Source organism: Eleutherodactylus coqui, chromosome 12 (genome assembly GCF_035609145.1).
Source record: "Eleutherodactylus coqui strain aEleCoq1 chromosome 12, aEleCoq1.hap1, whole genome shotgun sequence".
Taxonomy (NCBI): Eukaryota; Metazoa; Chordata; class Amphibia; order Anura; family Eleutherodactylidae; genus Eleutherodactylus; species Eleutherodactylus coqui.
Genome location: NC_089848.1, coordinates 127,850,905 through 127,867,581, shown reverse-complemented (window position 1 = coordinate 127,867,581; position 16,677 = coordinate 127,850,905). Strand labels below are relative to the sequence as shown.

At 47.4% G+C, this 16,677-nt stretch overlaps 1 protein-coding gene across 10 annotated transcripts in view; it reads right to left on the bottom strand.

The window, feature by feature from the left end:
• The window catches only part of MLLT10 (MLLT10 histone lysine methyltransferase DOT1L cofactor), a 280,838-nt gene that overhangs the window by 149,385 nt on the left and 114,776 nt on the right, over positions 1-16,677 (bottom strand). For all 10 annotated transcript variants that reach the window (XR_010787421.1, XM_066585480.1, XM_066585482.1 and 7 more), the window contains one exon: positions 12,665-12,774. Coding sequence is in view for 9 of the 10 variants with exons in the window: in XM_066585480.1 (XP_066441577.1) it covers positions 12,665-12,774 (110 nt within the window). In the remaining variant the exon portion in view is untranslated. The remainder of the gene's footprint in view (positions 1-12,664; positions 12,775-16,677) is intronic.

The following is a 16,677-nucleotide window of genomic DNA, read 5'->3' as shown; positions in this document are numbered from 1 at the left end:
ACAAACACTGCATCCAGCAGAATGCTACACGGGTGGCGGATACTGATGACCAGCCGCTCACACATTGGGCAAAAAGCGACCAAAATAGTAATACAAACTACAGGATATCCCGCCAAATAACAAGCCCTCAAGCCGCCGACCGGGACTTTCCATTCACAGCCAGCGCTGGATGCACCAATCACAGCCATTCATTCAGCGCTGGCTATGATTGGCGGTGCCAGCTGATACTCAGCAGCCTCAGCCAATCAGAGCAGTCTCTTGCTGTAGAGGTGGGGATTTCAATCCCCGTCACTAGCAGAACATCTTCTGTCGGGCTTGACAAGTGCCGGGAGCTTCGGAGAGCAGCGGTGGGAAAAGACGGCGTTGCCAAAAATTGGTGCCCCAATTTTCTTATCAAAAGATTGTACGCACCCCGAGATGGTATCAATGAAAACTACAGCTTGCCCCACAAAAAGAGACCCCACAACCCCCTAAAAAGGGTTTTATTAAAAAAAAAAAAAAAAAGTATAAATTTGGTATCGTCGCATTTGCACGGACCAGAAAACCAAACCAAACCCGGGGCACTAAGATAGAAGAAGCAGCGTTTGATAATCACCACGACGCTCGGCTCAGAAGCCCCAATAAAATCCATGGCGGCTCATCTTAGCGCAGCGTTTTTAGCGGGTGTTTTAAACGCCTCACTAAACACTGTAAAAAAAAAACACCTGTGCGAGAGCGGCCGGAAAACAAATCCCTGGTGGGGGGCGTCCACGTCACCCCACTAAAAATATGGTCAATTAAGTAGTAGTATTAAAAAACACAATCCGTCCTGCCAAAAACGAGCCTTTATACGGCTATGGTGACAAAAAGATGGGAAAAACTGCAAGTCATTAAAGAGTTAATGCAACGTCCAATATCTTTTTAAGTCTCCGCACTAATATAGTTAGAGTATAACTGCCGGTCCCATGTAAGGGTTAACGGGCGCTGCTCCCCTCCGGGGCCGTTTGTTGGGGGGGGGCTGAGGTCGCTGATTCGGGCAGGTTTATTTGTCACTGACAACCTGCCCGTAGTCTTACACACATCAAAGCGGGGACGGCGCTCCTCCGTGTCTGCAGCGCAGAGTCCCTCATTTCCTGCTGCTGTCGGCTCCAGTGTCAGATTAGCAGCAGTAATATGGAAGGTTCTAGATCCAGCGGCTCCGACATATGGAATGTTAATAAATGGCTTTAAGGGCCTTTTATGCGGGCCGGCCACGCACGGACAATTATCTGAGGAAAAGCCCATTTGTCTTGATTTTAGGGATTTATTTACAATTCTTTTAGTATTTTTCTCTTTTACGAACAGGAAGTTGAAAGCTAAAAATTAAATCTACTGATGAAGTCAGCAGCCGCTCAACCTCTGGAGGACGCTCCTGCGTAGAGGACGCCTTCATCATTCTCGCCAGACTCCCTGTGTGATGTATGTATTAAGGAAATCCCCAGACGACAGCGAGGCCCCAGGAAGATTTCATCAGGGGCTTATAGGCTACGGAGCGGCCGGACCCAAGAAGTAGTCGGGTCTCCAAGGATGGTGGATTATTCTCAGAGCTCCTCCATGTATTTCTACATGAATTCCTCTCAGTTCCACAACAATATAAACTCCTCAACACTGAAATTGCAACACTAAGGCCTCATTCAGAAGAGCATGCTTTTTTTGCGCACCTACGTGAAAAATCCCTGCCTCCAGAAAGAGATGCGACCAATCAGAGGCAGCACTCAGCTGTTCAACGAATGGGATTCAATGAAACGTCATGGGGACATATCGCTGGAATTGGGCGCTGGGCGAGTATGAAGGATACCTCCCCGGACTCCCGGTTTCCTCCCTTAGAAGGGATTGTCCAGCTGTAAACTATTGATGATGTTTCCTCCGGACAGGTCATCAACAGTAGATCGGCGGTAAGGACAGGCCATGAAGGTTACAGCTGGACAACCCCTTGAAGACACTGCCCAGTATTACGGACATCACCATGTGCGGTACACAAAGACATCTGCCGGTAACAAGCCCAACGCCGACCATCATTAACAACTGCGATGTACACCTTGTATGGACTGTAGGTAAAAGCCATTAATACCGCGGTCAGGTGACCAGCGAGGAATGAAGAGTGTAATTTAGTGGCTGCCGCTATCTAAGTGACATTTGGAAGTTGTAATTTTCCCTCTCTCATTCCTGAGAGAAAATATCAAGGAAAACAAAATTATTCTGCCCAGAAAGCTTTGGCCTCATGGAAGCCGAATGTGCAGACATAAGAACCTTAGGGAGCGCTGCGGTGTCACCGCCTCTGCAGACGCCCTGCACGGCTGCACTTTAAGAGTCACGGCTGCTCTCATCTTGTAGTCATGGCTAATCGCTCGGATATTCCAACACTTCGTGTTCGGTGGCCATTCAACCTCTAAAGCCCCCCCAATCCTGGAAAGTAAGGTGCCACAGATCTAGCACTGCATCCCCTACAGATTGGCGCTCCTGGCCACCCAGCTGTGTAGGCAGTGCCCCGCTGAAGCCGAGGCCAGTACTCCTTGCCCCACTGCACACGCACCGAATGCCACTCGTTCTGGCTTTTGATGACATTTCAGCCAGAAGGACATCAGACAAATAAGGAAGAGGCTTCTGGAGAGCTACAGCGCCCCCATGACTCAGATCATCTGAATATAGCAGGCACAGTTTCCAAGCTTATATTTCTACATTTTGCTTCATAAACCAGGAGATATATAGTGTTCCTGACAGGTTTGCTTTAGCAATTACCATAGAATGTAGTTGCCACGTCGAACTGAGACAATATTGTGTGGCATACAATAAATTACGGTACTGTAATAGTAATAATAATACTTACATTAATCTCAGCATTTTCCACGCAGTTCTACAGAATGAATTTGGAAGGCATTGAGTCTCGGCGCTGGCGTCATGCGTGGCCTTTCGGCACTCGGCACTGGCGTCATGCGTGGCCTTTCGGCACTCGGCACTCGGCACTGGCGTCATGAGTGGCCTTTCGGCACTCGGCACTGGCGTCATGAGTGGCCTTTCGGCACTCGGCACTGGCGTCATGAGTGGCCTTTCGGCACTCGGCACTGGCGTCATGAGTGGCCTTTCGGCACTCGGCACTGGCGTCATGAGTGGCCTTTCGGCACTCGGCACTGGCGTCATGAGTGGCCTTTCGGCACTCGGCACTGGCGTCATGAGTGGCCTTTCGGCACTCGGCACTGGCGTCCTGCGTGGCCTTTCGGCACTGGCGTCATGCGTGGCCTTTCGGCACTCGGCACTGGCGTCATGCGTGGAGTTTTTTTAGGTTACATTTCAAAAACGTTTATTTTCTCTCAGGTTAGATTGGGAACCTCATTGGGAAGATAGATAGTATTGAGTGAATTCTTTCTATAAGGCCTCATCCACAGCACAGAGTACATGGAGTCCCTGCAGATCCATACGAGTCATATGGTGGCCTATATGGCACTGTACTATGGGGTTATTTTTTCCCAGAAGTAATGCACAAAGGAGTTGTCCCACAAAAAGAACTCGCAGGATAGGTCATAAGTATCTGATTAATGAGGGTTTGATAAAGGATACATCCACTGACCACAAGAATGGGGGTCCCCGAATGAATGGAGCCATGGCCTCCCGTCTGCACTACCACTCCCATTCATCTCTGTGAGACTGTCAGAGATAACAGAGCGCTTGCACTCAGCTATCTCTGGCAGACCCATAGAAATGAACAAAGGGGTAGTGAGTGACCACTGCTCCACACATTCAGGACACTCTAGATCCGTGTCCACTGCAATCGGTGGGGGTCCTAGCAGTTGGACCCCCACAGATCACATACTTATCACCTATCTACTGATAAGTTCTTCTCATGGGACAACACCTTTAATAAGATTCCTGAAGAAGCATACCACTATCTTACGGCTAGAGTAGAAGAGGTCTGGAGGAGCTGAGGCTCCGGCGCGGCCCATTGGTGAACACGGACTTTCTAAACAGAGTCTTCATTTTCAAATTAACAGTTACAAACATTAAAAACAACAAAAATTGTCAACCTGGAAAAGAAGCATGACCTGTGGCCATATACCGATGCGTAGGTATATGTGGACCTAAGAGATAGTAGTCCATGAAAATGGTCCCGCACACTCCAAGTCCTCAGGTATGCTGGAGAGGACGTCCATATGAAGACCATTAAAGCCCATGTTATATCCATACATAGCGCAGAAAATAAAACTAAAAAATAAGTAACTACAATGGGTTAAAAAAAAAATGGACGCGCTCCAACTTATGAAGCCAATGAGTCAGTGACGGGGATGAGGTGGATTTTCAGAGACCTGGGATACAAGACCGAGCCATGCTGATGAGGTGTTTAGGATCGATTTATAGTATAATCTTAACGAAAGACAGGAAACGTGCAACAAGGAACACTGTGGGAGATTTGGGGATGGGGGGGGGGGGGGGGTCCATGGATGGACGGTGCAGATTTTGCTGTTATTCCACAGTGTAATGTTAGTGAAGGAGTGAAGACAGCTGGATTACAACACCGCGGCCATCCAGGGTAATCTGCTGGCCACCAGTGGGCTACACTTTTGCGCTACCTGGACCCTGAGGAGTTTTTCCCATACTACATGTAATCCAGCGCCTGATGAAGGGGTCGGCGCTCCTCAAAACCAGTTACATTTGCTGGCCTTAAATAAAAGCTATTTTTATTAAAACCCTCTGCACCATTAACCTTCGGTTGAGCAGCAGACCGGGCCGGCAGCACCTATTCTCCTCTTCCTACTCCCTTTCTCTCCTCTGACAATTTTCCCTCTGTTAGATAACTATGGAATTCAACAAAAAGCTCGAGTTGTCAGAAGTTTACGAAAATACAGTATGGACCCACGGACATCTATAGGACACCGCTGTAAAACGCAACTTTTAGCCGCTTCCCTGCCCATGACGTAAGGGTATGCCATGGGAGCGGGGTACTTACCGTAAAATGACATACCATTACGTCATAGAGAAAGCGCGAGATCATGACAGATCTCGCGCTATCCCGCAGCGGGAGCCGGCTGTCAGTCATAGCTGGCCTCCCGCTGCAGCAGCGGGGGGCATCTGAGATGCGTCTCCCGCTGTTAACCTCTTCCCTGACGCGATCTATGTAGATCGCGGCATAGGAAGGGTTCACAGAGGGAGCACGCTCCCTCTGTGAAGTTGCCGGGCTCTTGCAATATAAATCGCAAAGAGCCCGGCCTGTTGCCATGGCAACAGGACGCCAGAGACCGGCGTCCTGTGTTGCCAGAGCCTATGATCGCTGTATAAGCGATAAGGCATGGGAGGACAGAACTTCTGCCATGCCTTATCACAGTGATCACCAGTGTTGTGCTTTAAGTCCCCCAAAGGGACACAGATGGTGTAAAAAAAAAATAAAATGTAAAAAAAAAAAAAAAAAACCCTTTATGCTTTTTCTCATATTAGCATAAAAAAAAATTTAAATGGCACATATTTGGTATCGACGAGTCCGTAGCGACGTGTACAATAAGTTGAATATGCTTTTTATTCTGCACAGCAAAAAGCGTTTTAAAAAAACGCAAAAAAACAGAGGCAAAATGCAAATTTTTAGCATTTTGCCTCCTAAAAATGCAATAAAAGTGATCAAAGAAGCCATATACTCCCCAAAATGGCACCAATAAAAACTACAGCTAGTCTCGCAAAACATAAGCCCTCACAGAGCTCCGTAGATAGAAAAATAAAAAAGTTACAGGACTTTTGAGTGCAGCGATTTAGAAGAAAGAAAAAAAAAAAAAAAAGATTTCCCAAAAAAAGGTTTTTATTGCAGAAAAGTGGAAAAACTTAAAAAAAAATATATAAAAATTTTGGTGTCGTTGTAATCGTACCGGATTGTGTCATTTATGCTGCATCATTAACGCGGTAAAAAAAAATAATCTATGGCAGAATTGATGCATTTTCTCTCCCTACAATCATAAAAAAAAAAATAATAAAAGTTTTACAATATAGTCAAAATGGCACCATCAAAAACTAGAGCTCACCACGCAAAAAACAAGCCCTCATACGGCCGCAGACGGAAAAGTAAAAAAAAGTTATGGCTTTTGAAAAATGGAGATGAAAATCTGCCAAAAATCATTGCGTCCTTAACCCCAAAATAGGCCGTGTCCTTAAGGGGTTAAAGGAGTTTTCAATTTTTATTCATTTTAACCCTATTATTAGAGATGAGCGAGCACCCAAATGCTCGGGTCCGCGTTATTCGAGTTGAGCTTTTCGTAAAATTCGAGAGCTCTACTCGAGTACTGAACCCCGTTGACTTCAATGGGAGACTCGAGCATTTTTGTATGTGGGACGCCGGGTGCCGAGCTTTTTTTTTTTTTTTCCCTCGTGTTCTCTCTCTCGCCAGCCAATGACGTGCGCTGCGTCGCGGCGGTGAGGGACCAAAACAGGCACGTCACAGTGGGGAGGAGCAAAAACCTGGGGCGGGGCCGAACACGGCTTGATGCTCGTTCGAGTAACGAGCACCATCGAGTACGCTAATACTCGAACGAGCATCAAGCTCGGCAGAGTACGTTCACTCAACTCTACCTATTAACCTTTTATTATGTCCCAGAAAACTCCTTTAAGTTTCCCATACAACAAGAACTTTTTGCATGAATGCTCGATCGTCTGACAGCAGTTTCCCTCAGCCCCCCCATACACGATAACGTTTGGCTCAGCTGAGTACTTTTAGGGTGGTAAGCTGCAGCCAAACAGCTCTGGAGGCGACTTATCTCTCAAGGAACAAAAGGATTAGGCGCTAACATTCCGCAATCCTCTTTTATCCCGATATTATCAATAGGGGGAAAGCTGCTCGGCCCCCATACACTGGGAGCTGCCCGGCCCCCCTCTTCTCAGAGGGCCTGGAGGACTCAACAATACTAATGTGTATGAAGGGGGGGGGGGGGGGTTACCGCAAACTATAATTCTATCATTTCCCTAAAGGCTGATGAATGAACAAATCACGAAGCTCTAATTCCCATGGAAATCCCAAAAATACACAGAAACGAAGAAGAAGAAGAAAAAAAGCGCCCCTGTGTACAAGCCGTAAAACACCCCGCCACCTCGGATGACATCCTGCGTCTACACAACTGTTTTCTACATCGGAAAATGCAATAATTCGGCAGGAATGTTTCCAGAGGGGTGTATATTATAGGGGCTACAAAACAGGAGCTACTTTATGATCTGTGAGATTTCTGTACAAGTCAGATTATTCCTGTGAGCCGAAAATGTGAGCAGTGCTATAAATGTCTGCCGCGCAAAGCCGCTGAAATAGTGTAACGTGCGGCGGTGGGGGAGGGGCGGACAGCGCCCGCGACAGCCACAGCCGGTCGGCAGCCCGTGGCAGCGGTCATTTTACATTTCTGTTTGGAAAAGTAATTATATTACGGCCACGACAAGCCGAGCTCTGAAGGCCTTCCACAATTACAAAATAAAACACGACCACCGGGGTCCATCAGCGACCAAGACTTCGGTAACGCAAGAAACATATCGGGAGACCTGGAAGGTCCCGCCGGACGTGGCAGGTTGTTGGACAGGATGATCCGCCTGCCGGGGTGGCTGCATTTAGGATGCAGTATGTTACACCCTGCTTACAGGCGCACGGCAAGTAGAAGTGCGACAAAGCCAAGTAGACGGCCAGCGGAACGCAGCGCTAGAAAAACGTAAAACGAGCACCAACAGAAAATGTACGGTAAGCAAAAAAATATACATGCACCCCAGCTGCTCCCTGCTTACTCTCTTCCCTCCTTTACCTCCTATTTTGTCTCATATTCCAAATAAAACTGAGAAAGTATAAAGAAATCTTCTGCGTCCCCCGGGAGATCAGCAGTCCCTCCTCTTCACTAGCCGGCTGCAGCAGGAGCCTCTCCCCGCAGCTGCAGGTCAAAAACATTAAAGGGGACCCATCAGCATGCTCTACCCCACTAAACTAAGTACAGGAGACCAGAGAATGACAGCAATATATTACATATATATCCTGTGCGCTGTATGCTGATGCCCGTGGGCGGGCCCGGACCGCCAGTTCAGGACACAGTTTTCTAAATACACCCACCCACATTGGTTGAGGAGTACCCATGTCATCCTCAGAGCGCTACGATTTCTCACACATGCACCAGAAGTTTGTAGAATGGCGCAGGCGCAGATGGGGAGAATGAATCTGCCAACTAAAGGGATACATTATATCAGCAGGAGTGTCGATCCGCAAACCTCCAGCGAATGCATGAGAAACCAAGCGCTCTGAGGATGACGCGGGTACTCCGCTACAAAGGGGAGTGGTCTGTTTTGCCCTACATTAAAACATATGATTCCATCCTTCACATCATCTTCTAATGTCCCACAATCAGACCTTCATCCTCCTCCAAGGTGCATTACTACATTCCTGCAGTCAGTCACCACTGACAGAGCCGGCCCGGGGCCCTGCTGTCTCACTCTTCCACCGCACTCTCGCTGACAGTCACACTCCAGAGACCGCAGCGCCTGCAGACTGCATGGAAGGCTGGACAGGTCTGGCTCTGACTGTGGACGTAATGGTGCATGGTGTCTGGACACAGACCCTCTTCATCTTCCCTTCCCCTGTGCCGTGTGTGCTGCCATCTATCTGCCAACACAGGGATCTGTCTCTCCGACGGTGCAGAGTCTGCTGCAGGGACTTGTTCGGATAGGAGCCAGGACCCACTGAGCTTCCCCACCTTTCCCGGCTGCTAGGAAATTCACTCGAAAATGTGACTTGGGGCCCTTTTATATGGGATAACTGGTCAGGCGCAGATGTCCGACATGTCTTCCCAACGATGATCATTCCGGTGCCCTCACACAGGATAGATCATCACTCAGTGAATGGAGGCGGAGCAAGCAGAGATCATTCTAGCCCTCCCGCCTCCATTCACAGTGAACAGGCAGTTGTTCACAGATTAGCGACTGCCTGTTCACACGGGACGATAGTCAGTGACTTTTATGCATGCAAAAACTAAATGATGAATGAGAAGCAAACTAATTCTCGTTCATCGCTCAGCCGGGCCGTGCGTGCTGGATGCGGGAATTAGAACGATTGATTGGCCCATGTAAAGGAGCCCTTACTTAGAAAGAGAGAGAGAGAAGGCCTCAACTACCGCCGCGTGGCCCTACAGGACTCGGAGACGCAGGTTCTGCCCATGGTAGGCCAATGGTGTTCATTAAAGGCCCCGGACTTTAGTTTTGTGTCTCTTTTTGCATTTTCTTATATGTCTATTATTTCCTCAATCAAGTCCTTTTCATGCCACTTGATACATTGTATAATGCCCGGGTATTCCATACAATGCCTGCTTGACACACATCGCCCGTAACATATATATATAGCGGTATATAATATGATTGCGCAGGCTCTTGGTTTGAATAGCTACGGGATGGGAATATTGGGCCCTAAAAGTAATTAAAATGGCGGGATGCTTCTCATAAAAACCAATAACGGCAAATGTTATCAGCCGAGAACTTATTTAATGCCTTTACGGCACCTGACTGGTATCGGCACACGTTTGACCTCAGCCTTTGTACAGCAGCTTAATAAATCTAACCCGTTTATGAAAACTTCCCTTTTTTAATTTCCTGTAAGGAAGCCTGGCCACTAGGGGCAGCGTCACACCGCAGCCTAGAGGGAATATTTACCAAGATGGTAAACGGGGCGATCGCTCATAACCAGCAGACATTTGCCTTTCCTCTGTCATTTCGACTAGATCAATAAATGCCGTATGTGGTTGCCATGGCGCAGAAGCCATTTATTATCCTCCTCCAAATAAGATTTATCTTTAAATGCAGCCAAGAAGGACAACTGTCAATCACGCTAATAGGTAGAAATTACCACATTTATAAGATTTTCTGTCCCAAATGAACCGTATAATTTTAGTGAACCGTTCTAGTAAAATAAGAAGACGTTAAAATTATACAATCCTGTTTTGTGGAAGTATTTTTCTCAAGATGACTTTTTTTTTGTCACTCATTAAGCAGCTATCCCCCCAGTATATATAAGTGGGCTAGTGTTACATTGGTTAGTTATTGCTTTCTGAGACTCCAGGCCTCCTCCTCCTCAGATGGTCGTGGTATCTCAGTTCTGACCGTCTCAGATCTACTTGGGGTTATGTGTTTCTTTTCTAGTCAATTTCTCGGCCTGTGTGATGGCATTACATGGATCTACCACAGAAACTGCCTGTAGGGGGATTCAGACACTCGTATCACAGTTACCGATGATGACCACACAGTTATAGTAGAGGAGATCACAGCTCATCCTCTGGACTCTATACTTATGGGCTGTAGCTTATTAAGGTAAACATAGAAAGTAATTAAACTGTCCCCCCAGCAGGCAGATATGGTACACCTTCCAGCTAATGCTGTGCTGATGGATAAGGGGATTGATATGATAGTGATAGCCAAAATCTCACTCTCAAGATGGTGCCTGCTAAGCATCGGACAGGGGGCTGCACTGCATGAAAGTGACTGCAATACACAGAGGAGACCCCAGAGTTTAACAGGTAATCAGGTGAGGGGGGCAGGGATGGGGAAAAGTGTTTTCACTGGAATGACCCCCAACAAAGCATTAATAAGCGAGGTCTGAAAGCGGCAATGTTTGCAATAGCTTATAACAGGATGAACACTGATTTGGTGCCCGGGTCTGCCTATCTAACGCTGCAACGAGGAGTTCTTACTGGGCTTCGTCCTGGCATATTATGGGTCCACGCTGGTTGGTACCCACAGCCTTATCCCTTAGCTTTTCTCTGCAGCACCCATACTCTGCAATCAAAGAGCCAAGGGCATCGCCCCTATTTCTCCATAGAAGCAGCAGGCGTTTTGCATCAGTAGATGATGGTTGACGACCCACGTTGTCCTGAAAGGATCCTGTGGATTTACCACAAATACTTCTGAATACATATTGGGGGAAATTCACTCAGACCGGTGATTTATACACTACTGTAAGAAAAGAGCACCTCGGAGCGAAGTGCGGTAAATTTATTAGGAGGCGCACCCCTGTAGATTTGAGTATGGCCAGTTCCATGCAGCAGACTCAAATCTCCTCCATCCTACTAAAAGTATTTAGCCCCCTCACAAAGTAAGGCTACTTTGTGCTAATGACATCAGATACTCTCCATGGCCAATTTTCTACCAACGTCTGATACACTTCAGATAGTATTTCCCTCCATTCACCCTTCAAATATCTGGCAAGTTCACTCAAAGAAGATGCATTGTCTACAATGGTGCAAGGAGAGTCTTCATTGGACAGTTGAGCAATGGAAGATTATTCATAATCCTGACCTGACATTCCAGGTCGTCCCAAAGATGTTCAGTAGGGTTCAGGTCAGAACATCATTGGCTGTGTGACAAGCCACATCGTCTTGTTGGGAGTATGGCCGACCATTCCCAGAGTATTTCCACATTGTCAGCAGCACATTATTGTCTAGAATGTCAGGGTCACCTCAGTGTTCATGGTTTTTGTCACTACAACCAACGGACCGAGATCGTGCCACGTAACACATCCCCAGACCATAACGGAACCTCTGCCCTACTTAACTGTTGGCACAACACACTTGGGCTGGGAGCATTCCCCAGGATCCTTCACACACAGGTACGTCCATCTGATGTGAGGATGAAGTAGTGTGATTCATCACTCCATAGAACGTTCTTCCATTGCTCATCTGTCCAATGATGACGCTCCTTGCACCATTGTAGATGGGAGGGCATCTTTTTTGAAAGAACTCGCCAGTTGTTTGCAGGATGAATGCAGGGAAATTCCAGCTGAAGTGTATCAGACGTTAGTACCATAGAAAGTATACCATGGACAGTATCCAATGCCATTAGAGGCAGAGGAGCCGCACTAAGTATTAACATATGGAAATAAATGCTATTTGTGATTCCTGCTCTGCTGTCCAATTACTTTTGGTAGGTTAATGTACGCTAGCTAACGTAGAATTGGCTATATTTTGTGACATTTCTATCTCAAAAAGGGTAATTAAAAAAAAAAGCCCTAAGCATCAATTAACAATTCAAAAAACTATTTTAGTAGCTCGATAAAGAAAAGTTAGGGCTGTTAAATGTGCCAAATCTGTTAAAAAGGGTTTACTAGGACTGAAGCCATTAAGGTAATGCCGTGACTCTGTGGTCAGTGGGGGTCCGGCTGCGGGGGCTGCCACTCATGAGGCTAAAGTGACCCGGAAGCGATGGCACATCCTATTAAAGAGCACACAAGTAACTAGGAGGCAGAAGAATAGATTTTTTTCATTGAATTCTTTGACATCAAAACAAACCCTCAAACTTCACTGCAAGAGAACATTCAAATTTGGGGGTAAAAAGGTGCAATTTCCAAACATTTTTGGCATGTCAAAAGTTTTGATCACTAGGATCCGAGTGCCGAGATCCCCTGCCGATTGCTAGAATGAAGAAGCCCAAGCACTTGCCCAAGCACGATCACTGTGGATAGCTGAAGGCAGACTCGGCAGTAAGTCCATGGGCCCCTCGTCAGCCAGCAGTGACAGCGCTCAGGCGAGGGGTGGGTTTGCTGCTTTGTTCTAGAGATTGTTGGGGATCCCAGCACCCGGATCTGCAGGGATCATAAAACTTTTGAGAAGTCCCTTTGGTGTGCAGGTACATTTAAATCAACGAAGCCACCAGACATCCCTCATATGGTAGCCCTTACCTTATTGTATCTTTCATGTGGCACCGACTGTAAGACAATAGGCTCCATCGTAGAAACATTGGCAAACTGGACTTCTGGAATATATAGTGCACAAACCACATGAGCCCAACCTGGAAGAGAAGCACATGTTACTACAAGAACGGGCGGACAGGTACACATCTTTACACACTCATTTAGGGGATTCTCAGTTAGAGGTTATTAGCATCTAATGAAAGCAGTTGCGGTAAGTAGGTAAGACCGCCTCTCCCTTCCCCTTCACCCCCTGGACTCTGGGTGCGCTGACCGCTGGGACCTCCAGGGATCAGGTGGTCGGACCCCTAGCAACACTACACTTAGTGTCTATTCTGTAGATGGGCCATAAGTGTAGTTGGTGAGAAAACCCCTTTAACCCCTTGAGTGGCACGCCCGGAAAAGTTCCGTGACGAGCTCCACTGCTCATACTGACATAGCCCGGAAGATTTCCGGGCTATGTATCACTGTGGGAGCTGCAGAGCACAATGCCACAAGCTGTGACACTGTGCTCTGCCTGCACAGTCCCACAGAGAACAAAGCAAGGGCTTTGAAAAACCAGCAGAAGATATTGCCGACATGTCGGCAATGTCCTGCTTTGTTTACAGGTTGCCATAGAGACCATCGGCTTGTCAGAAGCAAGCCGATGGTCTCTGTGGCAGGGAGAGCTGGTTGTTAGCTGTCAGAGGACAGCTAGGTACTAGCTCTTACAGCAGAGATCAGAGAAAACCTCCGATCTCTGCTGTGTTAACCCTTTACATGCTGCAGTCTATGTGACTGCAGCATGTAAAGGGCTGTCACTGCAGCATGTAAAGGGCTGTCACCATCGGACCCCTGGAATGTGATCAGGGGTCCTGATGGGTCCCTGTGGAAGTCCCCTAAAGGGACAAAAAAAAATAAAAAAATTTTAAAAATTTTTTTTTAAAAAAAGTAAAAAAATTATTAAAAAAATAAAAAAAACACTTGTCTCCCTTTACTTTGTAAAAAATCAAAAATACAATCACACATGTGGTATCCGTGTGCGTCGTAATGACCCAGAGAAGGAAGTTAATACATTATTTAACCCCTTAATGACATGGCCCCTTTTTTCTTTTTTCCCCATTTCTTTTTTTCCTCCCCCCTGTTTAAAAAATCACAACTTGTCCCGCAAAAAACAAGCCCTCACATGGCCATGTCAATGGAAAAATGAAAAAGTTATGGCTCTTGAGACGCAACTGCAAAACTAGTTGAAATTCAATGATTAGACCATTTTAAAAAACCTGCCCTGGTGGGCACGACAGGGTGCTAGGAAACCTGCCACTCAAGGGGTTAAGGGTGCGATCACACACACGATCACATCGGAAGTGCTGCAAGATCGGCATCTCTGCAGCGACCAGGACGACCTGACAGGAGCGCGTAAAGACACTTACAAATTGCGGTTCCCTGCCTGCACCCCACAACCACTGCTGCTGCCGCTGGTCCGGTGATGTGGAAGTGGGCGGCCCGACACCGGGACACAGAGGGCAGTGTTCGGTATGCCTTTGCTGGGTGAAGCGGGGCGCGGTGATTTGTAAGTGTCTTTACTAACTCGTTGGTCGTAGTGGAAGCCAAAAATTAGATGCGAATCCACAGCTGAATCAGTCATCAATGGTGCGGTATTGACCGCGGGCTTTGATGCGGTACTGCTGCAGATTTTGCCGCTACGATACATTTGCAGCACTGCGGCTAGGTGTGAGCGCAGCCAACATCTGGGGGCATCCTGTCACAGATTCTCATCTCTTGGCCGGAGTGTAAAGCAACGACACAGAGCTTTCCTAGGGGACTCGTCCGGTACTACACTGACAATCTAGTGATCTGAAGGGGAACGCCGTAATACTTCGTTTCACCTGTGGAGGCGCTGAAGACAAACTGAACATTCACTGTCAGGTTTCTCACGGATCCCAGCTGATCGGCTACAAACTACAAAGGAGGTTCTGAAGCTTCTGCATACAAAACGGTATGACACACTCACTTGGTTGCCGGAAAAGGATGATCTGACCGACTTCAGGATTCCTTAAAGGGGTTGTCCAGTTGTAAACTACTGATGGCCTGCCTTCATGATGGTAGATTGGTGGGCTTGTCTCCTGAAACCCCTGTCAATCAGCTGGTCGTCAGGCTGATGCTTTTGTGCACCGAGCTGATTTCTGCAGAAAGCACACAGCTCCATTCTCACTGCAGTGGCAGGACGTGGTATTACAGGCACAACTACTATTCAAATGAATGGAAACTCCACCTGCAATACTAAGCCTGGCCACTACAGTAGAAATGGAGCTCTCTGCCCCATGCAGAAATCGTCTCAGTGCCCCAAGGCACGAACCCAGAAAACAGCTGATCGGCAGGAGTACCAGGGGACAGACCCCACCAACCTACTATTGATGACCTACCCTGAAGATAAGCCATCAAGTTTACAACTAGACAATCCCTTTAAGGATATAAAATCACATGTGGCGGATTTGTCACAAGTTTTTGCAGAACTGCTGAGTCTTTAAGAGCTCGTTCACATCAGCACTAGGGCTTTCCCTTTCTTGATCCATTTGGGGAGCAGGAAAGCGGTAACCCCTGGCCAAATGAAGCAGTCACACGACTGAACCAAATGGACAGCAACGACTATAATGGGGTCCGTCCAGCATTTTGACAGTAGTAACCAACGCTGCATGCCGCGCCATCTTATTGCGTTTTTTTAAGAGGAAATCACCAAGGAGCTTCTGAATGGAAACCTCAGAAACTTTCTGAAAAACTCGCAACAAAACAAGCATACGTGAAAACAACCTTGGACAAGCGGTGTCGGGCGGCCGCCGGTATGATCCCTGCTGGCTCAGCAGCCCAAGTGGGACGCCATGTTTTATATACAGCAGCGCTTATTTATGAAGCCTTTTCCCCAGAATCTTGGCATTATTTGGCACTCGGTTTACGATAACTTTACATCTGATTTATGAATGGCGCTGCCGTCTTACGGTTGTGGGAGTGGCCTCTGCGTGTCAAATGTTCCCGACACGTTTATGAAGCTGAACATCTGAAAGCAGGCGCAAAAAGTAAGCGCAGAAGAGACCAAGTAAAACGTGGAGGTAACAGCACAGGGAACAGCTTGGCGCCCTTTATGTTGCACTCAATCAGTTGTGGGCCCTCTCGGAGTTTTTGGCGCTCGCATCGCTCCTGTCTATTACTGCCGTGTGATGACATCCTCTGCACGTCTCTGAACCCCGACGCTCCGAGCAACAAGTCACGTCGGCACGCGCTCCGAAGACGACCAAACAAATTCCCAATTACCATCTACATGATTTTTGGTGCCTTAGCCTAAATTGTGCTATTAACTATTTCCTGGCCTGTGTGCGTCTATCGTAAACTTCGACAATTTTTGGCGCATCTAGTAGTTTTCTGGCACTTCTAATTATTCACAATTACAAGCACTATTCACCTCTTTCATAAATATGATGCAGAAACTAGTGTAGCGCCGGGGTCACACGGGGCGGAATTTCAGCGGAATTCTCATACAATGGCCACACCGAAAAAACGTGAGATTTCCGCAGGATAAGTGAAGCTTCAAAACCTGCGGCCTTTAGCCGCGGGTTTTGTAGCGGTTTCACCGTTGGCATTCCGCTGCGGAAACGAGAAAAGAATTGACATGCTGCGGAATTGAATTCCGTGCGGCATGTCAGTTTTCATACGGCTTGGCCGCAGCATTTGGACAAGATTTTTGCAAATTAGCAGCCGTGGGCGGACTTTCCGCACAGCGGTTCCACCCCGTGCAAACCCAGCCTAAAACCAGCACAAATTCCACCTTTATCGATAAATAAGCCCAGTGTGTTCTTCCGAAAGGTCTGACTAGATCTGTCAGGGATGGTGGGCGGATTTAGTCTCTACGGGGGACGGAGGATTGCTCATGGAGTCTACGGGGGACGCACAGTTTCATTATAGCCAGCAGCACATCCCCCATTTACATAGGGAGACGTGCCGCCAATGACGCAGGAAAGATGAGAACCTGAGGA